The sequence below is a fragment of the Ovis aries genome, chromosome X (assembly GCF_016772045.2).
Source record: "Ovis aries strain OAR_USU_Benz2616 breed Rambouillet chromosome X, ARS-UI_Ramb_v3.0, whole genome shotgun sequence".
NCBI classification, from domain to species: domain Eukaryota; kingdom Metazoa; phylum Chordata; class Mammalia; order Artiodactyla; family Bovidae; genus Ovis; species Ovis aries.
This window is the reverse complement of record NC_056080.1, coordinates 114,180,933-114,200,142: the sequence shown is the minus strand read 5'-3', so window position 1 is coordinate 114,200,142 and position 19,210 is coordinate 114,180,933. Positions and strand designations below refer to the sequence as shown.

Sequence of the window (19,210 nt, the reverse complement as noted above, 5' to 3'; positions counted from 1 at the left end):
TCAGACATCCTGGAGTCCAAAGTCAAGTGGGTCTTACGAAGCATCACTACAAACAAAGCCAGTGGAGGTAACAGAATTCCAGTTAAGCTATTTCAAATCCTAAAAGATGATGCTGTGAAAGTGCTGCACTTTATATGCCAGCAAATTTGGAAAACTCAGCAGTGGCCACAGGACTGGAAAAAGTCAGTCTTCATTCCAATCCCAAAGAAAGGCAATGCCAAAGAATGTTCAAACTACCGCACAACTGCATTCATCTCACATGCTAGCAAAGTAATGCTCAAAATTCTCCAAGCTAGGCTTCAACAGTACATGAACCAAGAACTTCCAGATGTTCAAGCTCGATTTAAAACAGCCAGAGGAACCAGAAATGAAATTGCCAACATGTACTGGATCATAGGAAAAACGTGAAAATTCCAGAAAAAAATCTGCTTCTGCTTCATTGACTACGCTAAAGCCTTTGACTGTGTGGATCACAACCAGCTGTGGAAAATTCTGAGAGAGATGGGAATACCAGTGCACCTCACCTGCCTCCGGAGAAATCTGCATGCAGGTCAGGAAGTAACAGTTAGAACTGAACATGGAGCACAAGACTGGTTCCAAATTGGGAAAGGAGTACGTCAAGGCTGTATATTGTCACCCTGATTATTTAACTTCTATGCAGAGAACATCATGCAAAATGCTGGGCTGGATGAAGCACAAGCTACAATCAAGATTGCCAGGAGAAGTATCAATAACCTCAGATATACGGATGATACCACCCTTATGGCAGAAAGTGAAGAGGAACTAAAGAGGCTTTTGATGAGAGTGAAAGAGGAGAGTGAAAAAGCTGGCTTAAAACTCAACATTCAGAAAACGAAGATCATGGCATCTGGTCCCATCACTTCATGGCAAGTAGATGGGGAAACAATGGAAACAGTGACAAATTTTATTTTCTTGGGCTCCAAAATCAATGCAGATGGTAACTGTAGCCATGAAATTAAAAGACACTTGGTCCTTGGAAGAAAAGCTATGACCAACCTAGACAGCATATTAATAAAGCACAGACATTACTTGCTAGTGGAATTATTGGATATTTTTCTTCTTCATATATTTTCTCAATATTTAATAGTATATCTTTTAACTTTTATAATGTTAAAGTGATCAATCCAAAGAAATCGAGAAAAACAATAGAATGGGAATACTAGAGATCTGTTCAAGAAAATTAGAGGTACCAAGGGAAGAGTCGTATACGACTGAACGACTTCACTTTCACTTTTCACTTTCATGCATCGGAGAAGGAAATGGCAACCCACTCCAGTATTCTTGCCTGGAGAATCCCAGGAGCTGGAGAGCCTGGTGGGCTGCCGTCTGGGGCCGCACAGAGTCGGACACAACTGAAGCGACTTAGCAGCTGTAGCAGCAAGGGAGCATTTCACGCAAAGATGGGCACAATATGCCCATCATATTGTGGTTCCTTTTGAGGTTCAAGAAGGAGAGGATATATGTATACCTATGTCTGATTCATGTTGAGGTTTAACAGAAAACAACAAAATTCTGTAAAGCAATTATCCTTCAATTTAAAAATAAATAAAATTTTTTTTTAAAAGCAGAGACATTACTTTGCCAACAAAGGTCCATATCATCAAAGCTATGGTTTTTCCAATAGTCATGTACGGATGTGAGGGTTGGACCATAAAGAAAGCTGAGTGCAGAAGAATTGATGCTTTTGAACTGCGGTGTTGGAGAAGACTTTTGAGAGTCCCTTGGACTGCAAGGAGATCAAACCAGTCTATCCTAAAGGAGATCAGTCCTGAATATTCATTGCAAGCACTAGTGCTGAAGCTGAAATTCCAATGCTTTGGCCATCTGATGTGAAGAACTGACTCATTAAAAAATACCCTGATGCTGGGAAGATTGAAGGCAGGAGGAGAAAGGGACAATGGAGGATGAGATGGCTGGATGGCATCATTGACTCAATGGACATGAGTTTGAGTAAACTCTGGGAGTTGGTGATGGACAGGGAGGCCTGGTGTGCTGCAGTCCATGGTGTCACAAAGAGTCGGACACAACTGAGCGACTAAACTGAACTGAAAGACAACTGATAAGTTTTAGTCCTTTCAAAGGTGATAAGGAGCTTCTTACCCTCTTATCTTTGGGCAGTTATCAAGAATCTTACATAGTATAAGGTGACAATTCACAATTTTATGCCTTTACATTAAAGGTCTTCTTCACAAATTCCAGGTGTAAAGAATAATACCAAGAGTACTCACCCTCCACAAACCCCGGGTACCCTCTTGTTGGTATATATCAATGAAGCTGCCAATCATGCTGCCTTGGAACAAGCTTCCTTGAGCCTGCATTCGAATCTAAAATCAGAAGAGGTGCACATTTTGTTTTGCCAGAGAACCAAAATGAAACGTTTCACTCATTTAAAATAAAGAAAACAGTATTTGGGAATTATAAAAAAAAATCAGCCTGCTATTATGATGAAATTAATGACTTAAGCTATGTATAGAAAGCATTATTTGTGTCAAAGTATATTTTATAAAGATGATTTTCATCAGCCTCACATTCTTCATACTAAGTCCATCATTTCTGGATTTGGAAGAAAATTGGGGGAAAAAAAAGAACATGTACTCAGAGAGGATTGAAAAGAATCCATTTAAACTATGATTAGTTTAGTGAAAAACTAGAAACAACCTACATGTTCAAAAATAACAAAGGATTAGTTGCATAAAGTATGAAACATCCATTTAATGGAGTAGTATGCAGCCATAAAATTTGATTGTAGAATAATATTTGTGGATATTTGAAAATGTCAACAATTAACTGCTAGATAGAAAAAGCAGGTTGCAAAGCAGTATGTATGGCATATTATTTTTATCAAAAATGTGTAAACTTAAAAATAACCATATGCACAACCAAATGTTGAGGGTAGCTTAAGTTTAAGTGATGAAGCCGCAAATGGGCATATCTCTTTTGTGTTTTTCCTGCCTTCCACTTTTTGCTATACTGAACATGCATTATTTATTGAGGTGTAAAAAGCAGGGCAGGGGAGTTTTAAAATATAATCTAATGCTCACAAGACCTCACATTGAGTTTTACTTGTAAAAAGCATGACACTGTACTCTGCAAAGTAGCCTCTGAGAAGCACAAGAAAGGGGAGATAACATTGACAGGCCATGTGAAAGATTTGGTACAATTCACCACTGAGAGCACACACAGATCATAGTAGTCAGCCACTAAATTCTACTGGACCAAATTCAGGCCTGACTTTCATGAAGCACAACTCTAGGTTTTAATAAATGTTCTTGGTAAGTCATGGTACAGCAATATGTTTTTATGTGGAAAGTCAATTGCTACTACTAAGAGTGTAGAAATAAAACCTAAACCATATTAAAATGAAATAGAAACTATCACAAAGACACACTGAAACCATAAATATCCTATGGTAAATAGAGGACTTCTTTATGGAGGTAATTCCTGAGCAGGGTTGGGATGACATTGAGGTAAGTGTGGCACTTTCCTCAGCCACAGAATGTAGCAGGGGGGTGTAAAAAAAAAAACAAAAAACCAAAACCTCAGAAATTCAGATAAATGATATTTCAATGCAATATTTTTTAAAATAAAAATGAATGCACAAAAACCTACGATGAACCAATCATCAAAACCGTAACTAAAGACAGGATCCAACAGGGCAGGATTAACATAAGCAAGTGAGATGGATTGTACAAAATATGGCTATTTTGTTTCATCATGAATTTTTTGCACTCATTTAAATTTTTAAAAAAGATTGCATAAAATGTTATTTCCTCTTGATTATTGAGGGTTTTTTTTGGCACATCTTTACATTTTGCACCCAAGCGGAGTATCTCACTTGTGTTGTCCTAGTCCTGACCCTGTTTCTGAGCTGTCTTGAAGGACAAATTCGTGAGGAAAGGGGGGGAAATCATTGCAGGCAAAAAGAGAACTACATGCACACAGGCAAGAAAGCAGCACATAGTTCAGAGAACCCTTTAAGGATAAGTGAAAGGATTAAACAGATCAACAGTGATTATAACTCCTAATAAGATTGTGACTACACTGGTCCCCCACTCCCTGGGACCACTCACCACTCAGCCCTACCTAAGTATAAGAAAGGAAAAGGCAGACTATAGCATTCGTCAGTGGTTGCAACTGTACCAGACAGGTCAGAGGGACAGAAAACTGAAGTGAATCTGAAAAGCACATTCTAACAAGTGTAATTACATGGCAAATATTTTAGAGTTTTAGGATACAGTCAGTTATCTTTCGGAGAAGGCAATGGCACCCCACTCCAGTACTCTTGCCTGGAAAATCCCATGGATGGAGGAGCCTTGTAGGCTGCAGTCCATGGGGTCGCTAAGAGTCGGATACGACTGAGCGACTTCACTTTCACTTTTCACTTTCATGCATTGAAGAAGGAAATGGCAACCCACTCCAGTGTTCTTGCCTGGAGAATCCCAGGGACGGGGGAGCCTGTTGGGCTGGTGTCTATGGGGTCGCACAGAGTCAGACACCACTGAAGTGACTTAGTGGCTTAGCAGCAGTTATCTTTAAAAATACTTGGTCTGTATACTCTAAAGTGATATAAAAATTCAGTAGGTAAAATTTTCTCAATTCAATCCAGAAATATCATCAACCACCACTGATTTCTTTCATGTGTTTTTCAAGTCACTCTCTCAGTTCTCAAAACTCTCTGAATCACAACAGATGCCCTTTCCACTTAACCTAGCCACCTGTGGTTTCAAATAAATAAAGTATATGTTCTCCTACTTTTTTTCCCCCACATTTCCCCTAAAATAATTTTTTAAAACTTGGGATCTTCTTATACATTTTAATCATATATTTAGTAATTTTAATTATCATAAGTTTAAATGAGTTAATAAGTTGGAAATGTTTACCACTCTATCTCAAATATAAGATATAGATTGATACTATTAGATCAAATTCAATTATTAGATTAAATAAAATAGAGACTGATATTACTGATATAATTAAATAAATGTTTCATTTTGTGTTCTGATAAATACTGAAAGAAATCCAGTTATATTGTAAAAAATTCAGTACCACTAACCTATAATGTTCTGGTCCTGAATTCAGAATATCTCAACATAAGCCAAAATATATAATTTTAAAGCCAAATCTCATCCTTAATAGAAATATGGATAAGACAGGAAAAGACATCAACATTATAGACTTAAGAGGTTTCTCTTAAGTCTCTTAAGAGGTTTCTCTTAAAGGAGGTTTCTCTAAAACTATATTTCAGTGTATCCCTTTGTTTGATATTCCAGGTTACACTACAGGTCGATATACCATACTAAGATTTGGGATGGGTGGGGGAATATAATATGCCTTTCTCTTTTAAAGTAGGGAAAGGGTTGTTATAAACATAAGTTCATTTTTAGATCAGTTTTTGAGAAGGGTATAAAGAAAGTAAGGGATCTGGAAATTGATTCCCTTAAAATTGCATAGCTCTTGGAAAGAAGATCTGGAAATTGATTCCCTTAAAATTGCATAGCTCTTGGAAAGAACATTTAAAGGTTTGCATACTTTATAGTCTGAAGACCAATGGATTAAAGCATATCATAATAAACTGACTACTATTTACTGAGCATCTACTACCTACCATGTTTACACATGATAGTTTACATATATTATCTTTAATTCTTAACAACTTTATGTATTATATACTGAATTATCTTCATTTTACAAATGAGAAAACTGAGGCTTAAAGCAGTTAAGTGATCTGCCCAAGGTTTTATAGCTGGCAAGTGACACAGTAGGGATTTGTGACCAAATCTGATACAAAGCTCATGTCTTTTTGCTTCACACTGAACACACCCAATGCAACCAGACTTTTCTTACCTTCAGCACATCAGTGGGATTGGCTATAGCAGAAGATATCACTCCTGACACTACTCCACATATCATATTAATTAAAAGAGTTTCATCTGTAAAAAGGAACAAGAAAAAGAAAAGTCTGCTTATAGGAGAGTTTCTGAAAAAAGAGTACTGAGCTATCAGAGGAAGGGAACCATGGTCAGAAAAATGACCGTAGGAATGAACTACAAAGCTTATGAAAATAAAGAAACTCAAATATTTCTAGGTTCCAAATGAGTACTGAAACAAAAAATTTGTAAAACATAGATTATTTTAAAATATTTCTAAAATACACTGGAATATATCCTATTATTCTATATAACTGCCAATATTCCATATAAATTCAGGAAGTGCAAATAGCACTTTAATCACTTCAAACATCTAAAGAAAAAAATTTAAGTCTCTTTCTAGAGAATAATCAACTCTATAGACTCAGAACCAAATATTAAAAAATAAAATCTTATGTCTAATAGAAAAAAATTTCCTAAATACTAGTTTTAATTGGCCTTGATAGCTACTAGCGTCTATTTATTTACAGAAGATTTCTGTAGTTAAATGTGAAAAACTAGTCATTTGGAACTAAATTCTCTCAGCTAGAAAAAAGAACAAAGAAACCAGAGCATATTATTCTAAAATTCAATCTTCACCCTGCCTCCTCACCATGAAAAGCATACGAAGAGAAAGTAGGTAAACCCAAGTGAAGAAAATGTGAGAGGAAATTATTTCAGGACTAGAAGACTTCAGGATCCTCAAAGAAGAGGCTTCAGAAAAAGCTGAGTTAGAAAATAAAGCAATTCAAAGGACATTACTAACCGAAAGGCTCTCCAGCTGTCCCCAACTATGCAACAGCCTCAGGCCTGTAGTAAAATAATCATTTTAGTACAGTATTTAGCTGAAAAAGCTATAGCAGCAAATAGACATATGGTAATGTTGAATGTGGGTTAAGATGAGCATATTTTATGTATATATAAAACCATTCTATCTAACCAAAGCTTATCAAAATCCACAGCTAGAGGATTCCTTATAGTTGAAGTTCTCTTATAGATGAGGACAGCATTAATTTTCTCAACAAGTTTGTTCCATGTCCTCCTTCTGATGACCAGAAGCCTTTTTTTGTTTGACAGGAAAAGGGACAAACTTGAAGAGCAGATCCCTCAAACCTATAGTGGGATTAATCTCAAATCAGTACAAGCTTACTTTGACCTTGCAATGACTGTTATCTATTCTCAGACACCCCATGATTAACACTTCTCACTAAGCATAATTTCAACAATCCCTCTGAGTGTTATCTCAAAAGAGGATGAGGAGTCTACACTGACCTTCTAAACGTTCTACAAATAATCTCTTCAAGCTCTGGTAAATGCCAATTTTAATGGTGCCATATGATGCCTGTCTTAGTAAAGCAGGAGCGATTCTGCCAAAGAGAAGGAAAGAAAAAAAAGTTATCCTTATCATATACTTGCAGATTATACATATCTAGACTGCCTATTCACTTCCATCACCAGCCTCATTCCATAAAAACAGCAAAATAGGCATTGTTTTCAAGTATCCATGGAACATGCACCGAGAGAGCATATTTGGGTCATAAAACAAACCTCAAAAAATTTAAAATAATTGATATTATATACAGTATGTTCTCTCACCATAATTAAACTGGAATTAAACTGGAAATCAGTAGGGTAAGGAAAACCCACAAACACTTGGAAATTATATGGTACTTCTAAACAATCCTTGGGTGACATTGGTGTATTTTTTAAACACATAAAATTGAATGAAAATGAAATTTCAACCTTTTAAAATATGTGGGATGCAGCCAAAGCAGTGCTGAGAGAGAAATTTATAGCACAAAATGCTTACATTAGAAAAGAGGGAGAGTCTCAAAATCAATAATCTAAGTTCCTACCCTCATGAAACAAGAAAAAAGAAGAGCAAAGTGAACCCAAAGCAAGCAGAAGGAAGTAAACAATAAATGGCATAAGTTAATAAAATTGAAAACAGGAAAATAGAGAAAAATCAATGAAACAAAAAGTTATTTTGAAAAAAGTCAACAAAAGTAATAAACCTCTAGTAAGAGCCATGGTAGTAACAGGAGAAAAACAGTAAGTCATCAATATCAGGAATGACATGGGGAATAGCACTACAACCCTACAGTCATTAGAAGAATGGTGGCCCAGTGGTAAAGAATCCACCTGCAATGCAGGAGACCTGGGCTTGATCCCTGGGTTGGGAAGGTCCCTTGGGAGAAGGGAGTGGCTAATATTCTTGCTTGGATAATCCCATGGACAGAGGAGCCTAGCGGGCTATAGTCCATGTGGTTTCAAAAGAGTTGGACATGATTTAGTGACTCAAAAACAACAATAAACAACCTTATGCTATAAATCCAACAACTTAGAAGAAATGCATTAATTCTTTGATAACCACAAACTACCAAAATTCAATCAATATGAAACAGATAATCCAAATAATCTCATAACATCTAAAACATTTTTATTTATAATTTAAAAGTTTCCAAAAAGGAAATCTCTAGGCCCAGATAATTTCACTAGGGAATTCAATCAAACATTTAATAAATTAACATCAATCTTATACAATCTCTTCCAGAAAACAGAAGAGGGAACACGTCTCAACTTATTTTATGTAGCTAGTATTACCCTGATAACAAAACCAGAAAAAAACAGTACAGAAAAGGAAAACTACAACCCAATATCTATCATGAACTTAGATACGAAAATCTTTAACAAAATATTAGCAAATTAAATCCAGTAATACAGAAGAAGTATACACTATTACCTGCTTCAAAGCTTTTTTTTTTTTTTAAATCCATCTTAATTCCTAGCAGTTGCAGATACAACTTTAATCTTATCCAGGAGACACCAGAGCCAAGATTTCACTCTATTTAAGTTCTGCTTATTAACTGGAAACATTCTCACTCATACCTCCTTTGAGATTCTTCCATATTGCAGAATTAAACTTTAGCAGTTATAAATAGAAAGACAGCAGCAGTTCAAACAGTTAAGATTTTAAAATGACAAAACATGCATATTTCTGACTTTATTGCTTGCTATCTGAAGAAAATATCTTGTGATTATCTGTGCCGATGAAAGAACAAGGTGAAACACATGATCCATGACTCATTTGCTTCAGGATATAATTCTTGATTTTTTCCCCAAGTAAATTATCTTTGAAATTAAGTCCAACATAAGTTAATAATAAAATTGATATCCATTCCCAGAGCAATGAACTGGGACCCTAGATGCAGAAGTGAACTAGTAAATTGGCAGCAGATTAAACAACACAGTGGACAATAAGCCACCAATTTATGAATAATCAAAAGATGATTTCCCCCCCAAAAAATGACGGGTCTCCCTCTCTCTTAGTCTTCATTTTCCGTTTAAACTGCCAGAATAGTATTTAAGTCAGGATTTGGCAACTCAGGAAGAATATCACAGAAATATATACTGTCAATTATATTCATGGTGGCTATGGACGACTCTCAGGGAAAAAAAGGAGAAAGCCAGGGCTACACTGAGATATCTATTTTTAAAATGTATCACTTATAGCCAAATAAACACAAAATCCAAAGTTCAAGATTTACAAGCAAGTGAAATATAAATTGGCACATCAATACTGAATTACATTTTGTGACAGCATGGATGGGACAGGAGTTTGGGGGCAAATGGATACATGTATATGTATGGCTGAGCCCCTTTACTGTTCACCTAAAACTATCACAACACTGTTAATCAGCTATACTCCAATATAAAACAAAAAGTTTATAAAATATTGAATTACAAGTTGAAATGGTGAATATAAAGGGCACAAACTATCGAACGCTGAACTACATGGCTTCTCAAAAAATTATTTCTATTCATGATGTAAGGCAAGAATCCATTCTCACCCTGAATATAGAGCCAAAACACCTTCTTCTTTATAGATTCGGAACAAGGCATGAAACATTCCTCGGTATTTTATCTCTTTGAAGCGGACATCTATACTTTGGCCTTGAACTTGAAGTCGCGTTTTGGTCAGGTCCACAGGGAAAGTTCCTATGAAGTAACACACTCATTTATAAGTTTTTCCAGAGAGTCATAGTTAAATTTTGGATGATTCAGGCCAATGGTAATTTTTAAAACATAAGGCAAAGTCCTTTTTATAACAGCTAGATCGTCACTAAAATATTACTATCAGAGGACAAGGGCTGTATATGATAAAGTGAAATGTACTATATCTAGGCAGCAGGATTTGATCCACAGTGTAACTGAAACTATGATATAATAAAGTGCTTTAGCACAGTCCTAACACACTATAAATGCAAAATAACTTACATGCTGTTTTAATTTCATCTTAACATACAATCTGGCAATTATCTGTCTCTTCCTTCTGCTCCACCTCCCACCTCATCTCCCCACTTCCCCCTCATAAAATCTCCACAAATTTTTGTAAAGAAGACAGGAAAGCATGGCATCGCTGCTCCACATACTTTTAAATACTGTTACAAAGTTTTGTGGGTTTTTCTTTTATCTGTTTATAAGAAACAGTTTTCTAGCATTATGAAAGATAATGGTAAAGTCCTAAACAGGACTAAATAGCCTACTCATCTGGTTCCTTAGGTAATTCAGGAGTAACCAGCACAGTGTTTAGCAGGAAAATTTCTTTAACCAAACTTCTTTCTCTTATTATATCAACACAGACAAAGTAGTCATTATATTGGCAAAATGTTTCAAGGACTATTTCAAGGTCTAAAACTAACACAGTGATTATGCAACTCTGGTCACTGATGGCCCTGATATCATAACACCAGAGTTCATGACAAGAAAGTCAAGAAAAGCTAGTGGGGTCACTTAACAATTTAGGAAAGAGAATCTGGAAAATGAAAAACAATCTAAAAGTACTTCAAAGTTAAAATCAAAAAGAGAAGAATCTGGTTTGATCTTGTTGGTCTATTTTCTTCCAAAATGGGAAAGAGGTTTGAAAACAAGGAGTTTGAACACTTACTAAGAAATTTATGAACAACTTAGCACAAAGGAAAGGCCATTAGTATAAGAATATAGCAGAAACCGCTATCTTACCAAACTCCTCTATATGTTCATGCACACTTCTTAAGCCTAGCAAATTAAATCATTAAACCACCAAAATAGAGTCCTAAGTTTGACTTTTCTTAACATCACTTACAGTAGTAGTACTTTCCCAGAAAATATTACTTGATAGCATTGAGGCAAGTTTTTTTTCTTATTTTTAATTGAAGGATAATTACAGTATTGTGTTGGTTTCTGGATGATCCATGTTGATGTACGAGACAACAGTTTTTAAAACAAATAGGGCAAGCTTCTTTTTCTCCACTTTTTACCAAAAATAACATTACCATATCTATACCCTAAAGGAGCAGATATGTCAGTTTCCACATTCTTACCAAACTCAGCAACAATAGAGGCAAGGCCGCCATATACAAAGGGTTTCCAATTCAGACCAGACATCTCATGGCTTACAGTGGCACTTTTCTGGTGCTAAAAATAAACACAAATCAGAACAAGGCACAAGAGTGAGGAGCACCTGTCAGTGTATGATCACAACTTAGAGCAAACAAAACGGACATAGAGAAAAACCCTACCATGTGGAATGACACAAAATGAAGGCTCCTGTTTTATGTGATAGATGACCGTGAATGTGTTCTTTACTGCCTTTCTGTAGGGGTAAGTGTGCGATTTACTCAAATGTCAACCTGTGCACTTCACGTTATCTAGTTTCTTTAGTGTTTTATCCCCATCCCACCCAAAGAAGAGGTTTCAGTCCACCTAGCACACCCAACTTAGACATTCAACTAGACAATTACAACTGAAGGAATCTGGAGTTTAAATTACATAGGCTGAGGCATCTCATAAAAGCAGTTCATGGTATTGTTAGCTTGATTCAGGTGCAAAGCACAGACTGGCATCACTACCCTCTCATATTCTTAGCCCTCTCATCTCTCCACTAAACTTTATTTCATCTAGCTACTTTCCAGCTACACAAAACCTCCTCACACTAGGCCCAGGCCAAGTTAAGCACCTTTTCACCTTCCTTTGTTTCTTTGAGGAATGACAGCAACATGGATGATGTCTCTCTTCTCTCTGACATTTAACATATATCCATCTAGTGAATCTCCTTGTCCCTGTCCTTTTAAAGCACATAAATACAAATGCTGTTTCTCTTTGATATTTGAGTTCTTTAACAAAGTATTCTACTCCCAGTCCTCCTTACCTCCCTCCCCCTCCTGCCCCCAATAGACCTGTCACCTTCAATCTTTTCAGCCTATTTTCTTTTCCTGCCACTCCCAGCTATTTCTCTCTGGAATTTTATTTTCCCCACAGCTCTGCTTTCTCCATGAGTGGTTCTCAAATTTTAATGGGCACCAGAATCACCCAGAAGGCAGATTAAAACACAGATTGTTGGGTCTTACTCCTGCAAGTTTTTGATTGGTGGTCTGGGTCTGGCCTGAGAACGTGAAAATTTGCAAACAATGCTGATACTTTCAAGCTTTAAGACCTACTGCTCTAGGCCTTGCCTACTAAATTCTGGTCCAGCTGGAAGCTATTTTCTTAGGATGGCTTCTCAGATTTCTCTTAAATATTCCTTTTTTCAGATCTTCAAGGTCTGCCTACTATTGAATTTCAAAAGCAACTTCAATTGGTCTTTGGCCAGGAATGAGGATTCAAAAAGTTAGACTTGCCTAGGTTTAAATCCTGGCACCACCACTTATTAATTCTGTGACCTCGGGCAAGTTATTTAACCACGTGTCCCTGAGTTTGCTGAATTGTAAAATGGGGATGATAATAATAAGTACTGTATTATAGGATTGTTGTGAAAATTAAATAAAACATATAAAACTCTTAGAAAAAGTACCTGGCACCTAATTCAAAAACTATTTGTTAACATTATTACATTTTTTGAATAGTTAAGTACTCAAATATATATCTTTTAACAGATAATACTTACTGCCCACTTCCCCTACTGCCCAATCTGGGATTAGCACTGAATTGACAGTCTCTTTTAAGAGGAGACAAGGTTTTGCTTTGTTTCCGCATAAGGAATCCTCTGTAGCTAAGGACAGAAAAACAACTTTCCAGAAAGGATAGCTAACATGCAGACAAATGTTTAAGAGGCCACAAAAATAATTATGGAAACTTCCTTTCATGCATAGTATGATCAGCCAGTCCATCTGACATACAGAGTCGGCAATACATAGCTCTTTTGGAGGAAAACTGCTTAAAAGAATTCTAAAAAGCAAAGTAGGAATAAGCACTTTAAATATCAGCTGCAGCTTGAAAGAAGAGTCTTGAGTACTAAATACTACCTAATCAACATTTTCAGTTATGCCCATATTTTAAGACTACAAATAATAGCAACACATGACACACACAATGAAAGGGTAGACATGGAAAAGCAAGGAACCGGCATATCCCTTTTCTAAGTTTAGGGGAGGGGGAATGCCCTTTCCATTCACTAATTTAGAGATTTCCCCAAACAGTCAAATATTTCAAAAGGCAGCTATGCTTCTCTCGAAAGCTCTCTCTTTATAACTTCTTTCAACTCTTCATTATAGAAGAAGCCTGACTTGACTACCTGCTACCCAGCCTTTTAATAAAGATGTACTCAGGGTTCAGAGAATACTAGCAATGGAGTTAAAGGCACGCGGCAAAGTCACAGCAGGGAGCAGAAAGACCAGTCACAATCTCTGGTCAGTTAGCCAAGTAGTTCTTTAATGAAATTTTCACATTTCTGAATTGAAATAAAGAAAATAAGGGCACCAAGTGCCTTTTTTCAGCTAAAAATGTATCTCATGTAAAGGACTATTAGATCATGTTCTTCCTACTCCTAGAGCATTTTTCAAAAATCACCTTTCTTTTATGAAATGTAATAGCTGGTAGTTGATTTTGTTTAGTGTTCTTATTTGGCCAAATAAGACTGGCTACCCTAATTTGTGCTGCCTCCCCACACTTTCATTTCAATTTTACTAGTCCATGAAGACTATAAGTCTGGGACCACTGCCATCTTCCCGCTCCCATCTGATAGTAAACTTTCTTTCCCTCCAATGCAGGGAAAGAATCTTGTTATGAAGAAATCCTGTATCATCTTTAAGTCTGATTTTAGACATTCCCTCCTCATACTGAGCCAAAAGTCTGTCTTCCTCTAGTTTTTATTCATATTTTGGAGGCAGTATGAACAATTTATTCTTTTCCCTTAGGGGAGTCCTTCAAACAGTTAAAGACAGCTACCATTTTCCTCCTACATCTTATTTTTTAGGCTAAATATCTACCAATAATGTTTGTTGTTCTCCATATTACACTTCAATTACTATAGCTGAAAATTGCAGTCACTTTTATGGGAGTCATATCACACTACTGAATCATTAAAATGTCAGCTATAATCCCCAAGTCTTTTACATAAGGCTGTATATATGCATGCATGGTATGTCATACCTATTTCACAGCTGTGTAATGCTCTTTTGAGCATTCATTTATCCCTTCTATATCTTAAATCACAGGCATACAAATAATGACTAGGATGAGGTTTATATTCTGGTTGCCCCATGTTATTTTCTCTTAACTAGGTAAGATCCCTGAAGGCTGGCACCTGGTCTCACAGTACTTTTTATAACCCCTAGTATAGCTTACACAGAATTGGGTACACATCCATTAAATTCCTGGTTGGTTCCAGCGTGATGTCCTTTATAAACATTTGTATGTAAAAGGTTACAGGGGAAATCAGAAAGATAACTTGCTGGACCCAACCAATACTACACACTCTGTACATGACACTTTGCTGATCCTCAGAGACTCTCTCCCTAGGTTTTGTTGCAGAAAATTATTTGTGCAAAATACTCGCCGAAGGATTTTGATTTGTGGGGTCTATCCCCAGATATGGGTAAAAGAAGCCACATCTGAGTTAATATAGAAATACAGTACCTTAAGTATTTTTATTGTGTAAAGAAGCCAATGAAAAATGCCTTCAAAATGCAGACATGTATTCTGAAATCTGACTAAGGAAAATTTGATAGCCTAAAGAGTGAGAAGAATGTCCTAGAACACAAGTTACATAATCCTGTCACACTACTGCAAAGCTCTGGTCAGAAAAATCCAGGCGCTTTTCTTGGTTTCCCCTTTAAGAAAGAGTAGGCATTAGATATTCTCAGATTCAGAAGATAAAATAGAGACTCAAGCAAATGCTTATTGAAGGCATACTAAATGCCCAAATGTGCTACAGGTGCAAATGCCAGTTTAAAAAAAAAACACATAACATGTTCTAACACCATGGCAATATTTATGTTTCATGGATAATTAAGGAGATGGGTGTGGGGATAAAAGTTGTATGAAATACAGTACTTGCCTTTCAAGAGCTTATAATCCGGTGGAAGAAATCAAAGTAGTTCATCAGAGAAAAAAAAAAAAGTGCTAAACTATATAGCACAAACTATAAGAGCAGGACAAGCATGGAAAAGGAACCAATCCACGTGAGCTTGAATAATTTGAAAAAGCTTATGGAGATGAGAGAACTTAAAGTGGGCCATGATAGAGGGCAGGTAGAATATTAACAGGTGTAGGTAAAGGAGAGAGTAAGGGGAGAACAGGCTGTATAGACACAATTTTGGGGAAAAACACAGGATGTGGAGGCAAGCATCAGTATGGTTTGTTCTCAGAAGGAAGAACGCAACCTAACTGGAACAGAGAATTATTTTATATTGAAACAATATGTTGTTTACATATTGTTTATATTGAAACAATATCAGACAAACAGTATGATAAGGAACAGATTCAGTTGAAAGGCATGAAATCAAAGTGAGTATGGCAGAGTGGAAGGGATACTGTAAATTTTTGAATAGACTAGTGACCTGATGAAATCTACCACATTTTAGTTAGCCTACTAGGGTTGCAGCAAGCAATGCATTACAAACAGGAGAGGCAGGGAAACTAGCTTAGGATGGTGTGAAGTAAAGCAGACAAGATGATTGTTGGCAGCAAGGTTAGAGATAAACTTCTAAAATGGAGACAGAAAGGAACTTGATGATGTAGGGAATGAAGGTGAGGGAAGAGTTGATGACTTGAAGCACCCTTGGCCTGAAAAAAGAAAAACAAAAAACAAAAAAACAAGGCAACACTGACAGAAAACTACAAATGTCCCTGCTGTTACCTTGTCTGAGAAGCTAATTCATATTCATAATGGCTGTCATCCCAATCAGTTAGCTGAACTGCATTTTAATAGATGCCTTCAATGCCTTGATCTCAAGGAGTGACAGGGGCTAGAAATTGAAAGGGAGCACCTTTCAACAGCATCCCTCACACTAATACAATGGAGGTGTTTGCTTACTCCGCTTACAATCACGGCCGCCGTTGCAAACTTCACCCTTAGAAAAATTAGGATTATTCCAGGAAAGATACCCATTCACCCTCTGGGTAGCAGGATCTTGCCAGTTCCTCAGCTGTCAGAGCGAGTTCGTGGAGAGAAGGGAGGCGCCTTAATGAGGCGGCCTCCCTGGGGGGTCGAGGAAGCAGGGTTCAATCGAAGAAGTAAAACCACCGATGCCAGAAGAGTGAAAAACAGGGAAGGGACTCAGCTGAGGGGAGAGAGAGATCAAAGGACCGTTAAGCCCCTCCCAGGTCGGGAACCAGGCCAGCCCGGCCCCGCGCGGCCTGGCGCGGCCCAGCCCCGCTCCCCAGCCTGGAAGTGCAGGAGCTCCCCCTCACCTGCTCGGGCTCATCCGACGACTGGGAAGCCGAGGCTCCCACAGTCGGAAGCGCCACTGCAACGCCAACCCGGAAGCATTGATACCAACGGAAGTAACCAAGCTGTCGCCTCGGCAACGGTGGTACAGCCATCCCAACTCCGCCCCTGTAAGCCTAAAAACGGAGGCGCGAAAGAAGAGGCGGAAATGACAAGGGTCTTAACGGGGGAGTTGGGCAGGCTACCAGCGCAAAGGCCCAAAGAGGGAAACCTGACTTTAGGGAAGTGCAGGGAGAAGAGGCTAAGGCATGAGAATGTAGCAGCTTCTGCAGCTAACGTGGGCGCAGTGATGCCTTGTTACAGTATCACCACCCACCTCGTGCGTGCAAGGTCTAGGGAAAGAAGAGGGGTGGGGCGCCTGCGCGCAGAGTACGGGAATGAAGGGAGCGTGAGGAGGCGGGGCAAAGATCTTAAAATTGGGAAAAGGCATGAGTGGTATTTAGAGGGGTGCCTGAGCTGGGCTGTAGTCCATGGGGTCCCGAAGAGTCGGACATCACTGAGCGACTTCCCTTTCACTTTTCACTTTCATGCATTGGAGAAGGAAATGGCAACCCACTCCAGTGTTCTTGCCTGGAGAATCCCAGGGACGGGGGAGCCTGGTGGGCTGCAGTCTATGGGGTCACACAGAGTCGGACACGACTGAAGTGACTTAGCAGCAGCCGCTGAGCTGGGGGGGGGGGTGCGGAGGGAGGAGATGGGGGCGGAGGAGACAGAAATAAACATCAAGTAAGCAAATAACCTCAGCATCAGGTCTGAGGTCGCCAGGCCCTCAAAGCATGGTTCAGTTCAGTTCAGTTCAGTCACTCAGTCGTGTCCGACTCTTTGCGACCCCATGAACCGCAGCATGCCAGGCCTCCCTGTCCATCACCAACTGCCAGAGTCTACCCAAACCCATGTCCATTGAGTCAGAGATGCCATCCAACCATCTCATCCTCTGTCATCCCCTTCTCCTCCTGCCCTCAATCTTTCCCAGCATCAGGGCCTTTTCAAATGAGTCAGCTCTTCACATCAGGTGGCCAAAGTACTGGAGTTTCAGCTTCAACATCAGTCCTTCCAATGAACACCCAGGACTGATCTCCTTTAGGATGGACTGGTTGGATCTCCTTGCAGTCCAAGGGACTCTCAAGAGTCTTCTCCAACACCACAGTTCAAAAGTATCAATTCTTTGGCACTCAGCTTTCTTCACAATCCAACTCTCACATCCATACATGACTACTGGAAAAACCATAGCCTTGACTAGATGGACCTTTATTGACAAAGTAATGTCTCTGCTTTTGAATATGCTGTCTAGGTTGGTCATAACTTTCCTTCCAAGGAACAAGTGTCTTTTAATTTCATGGCTGCAGTCACCATCTGCAGTGATTTTGGAGCCCAGAAAAATAAAGTCTGACACTGTTTCCACTGTTTCTATTTGCCATGAAGTGATGGGACCAGACATCATGATCTTCGTTTTCTGAATGTTGAGCTTTAAGCCAACTTTTTCACTCTCCTCTTTCACTTTCATCAAGAGACTCTTTAGTTCTTCACTTTCTGCCATAAGGGTGGTGTCATCTGCATATCTGAGGTTATTGATATTTCTCCTGGCAATCTTGATTCCAGCTTGTGCTTCCTCCAGCCCACCATTTCTTATGATGTACTCTGCATATAGATTAAATAAGCAGGGTGACAATATACAGCCTTGACGTACTCCTTTTCCTATTTGGAACCAAAAGCATGGTTAAGAGCAAATTGGAAGCAAAAAAAGGAACCATAAAAAGTTTTAGATAAAATAAAGAGTGGAAATATAACAGGGGAGTCCGAGAGTTGATCCGGACCTCACAATCAGCCAGCAAATGATATGAGGGCCTGGTGACCAGCTTTGGGCTCTAGCTACCCCCAGGAACCAGAAGGGACAACTTCAAATCACCCTAGGTGATTACATTAACCAATGGGCTACATTTTTAAGCCTCTTGTGTGAAGGATCCATAATCACACGGGAATACAAAATAGTATGGTTTAGATGTTGAGTAAAAGTCAATGCAAAGCACGTGGCTCTAAATGAGCATTTGTTAAATGAATGAATGTTCAGAATACCTTTGTTCCAAAAGGATCATTCTCATTTTAGTTCACATTTTGGTTTTTTGCCCCCACTTAAAAAATTTATTCAGGCAGCACACATAGTATCAGCTGACACTATAGAATACTTACCAAGGGTGGTGCCAAAAGCTTTCATGTGCACAAAACTACCCTATGAGACAGGGGCTATTATTTCCCCCTTTTGATATATAGGAAATGTGAGGTCTTACGTTAAGAGAGTAACATGGTGAGTGGCAAAGCTGGTATTCAAATTCATTTCTGACTTAAGAGCCCAAACTCTTAACCACTATGCCACGCTGCTTTCAACTTTAGTTATAGGACACCACCCTCATGACAGAAAGTGAAGAGGAACTAAAAAGCCTCTTGATGAAAGTGAAAGTGGAGAGTGAAAAAGTTGCTTAAAGCTCAACATTCAGAAAATGAAGATCATGACGTCTGGTCCCATTACTTCATGGCAAATAGATGGGGAAACAGTGGAAACAGTGTCAGACTTTATTTT

General features: G+C 38.3%; 1 protein-coding gene across 7 annotated transcripts in view; it reads right to left on the bottom strand.

The window, feature by feature from the left end:
* Window positions 1-16,669, bottom strand: part of SLC25A14 (solute carrier family 25 member 14) — a 40,748-nt gene extending 24,079 nt beyond the window's left edge. The window contains exons 1-7 of one of the 7 annotated variants that reach the window (XM_027962759.3): window positions 16,599-16,669; window positions 16,222-16,468; window positions 11,291-11,384; window positions 9,779-9,926; window positions 7,200-7,294; window positions 5,866-5,951; window positions 2,250-2,345 (exon numbers count right to left, since the gene is read on the bottom strand). In XM_027962759.3, coding sequence (XP_027818560.1) covers window positions 2,250-2,345; window positions 5,866-5,951; window positions 7,200-7,294; window positions 9,779-9,926; window positions 11,291-11,384; window positions 16,222-16,296 — 594 coding nt within the window. In that variant the 5' untranslated portion in view covers window positions 16,297-16,468; window positions 16,599-16,669. 7 annotated transcript variants of the gene reach the window in all.
* Between the last annotated feature and the right edge of the window lie 2,541 nt (window positions 16,670-19,210).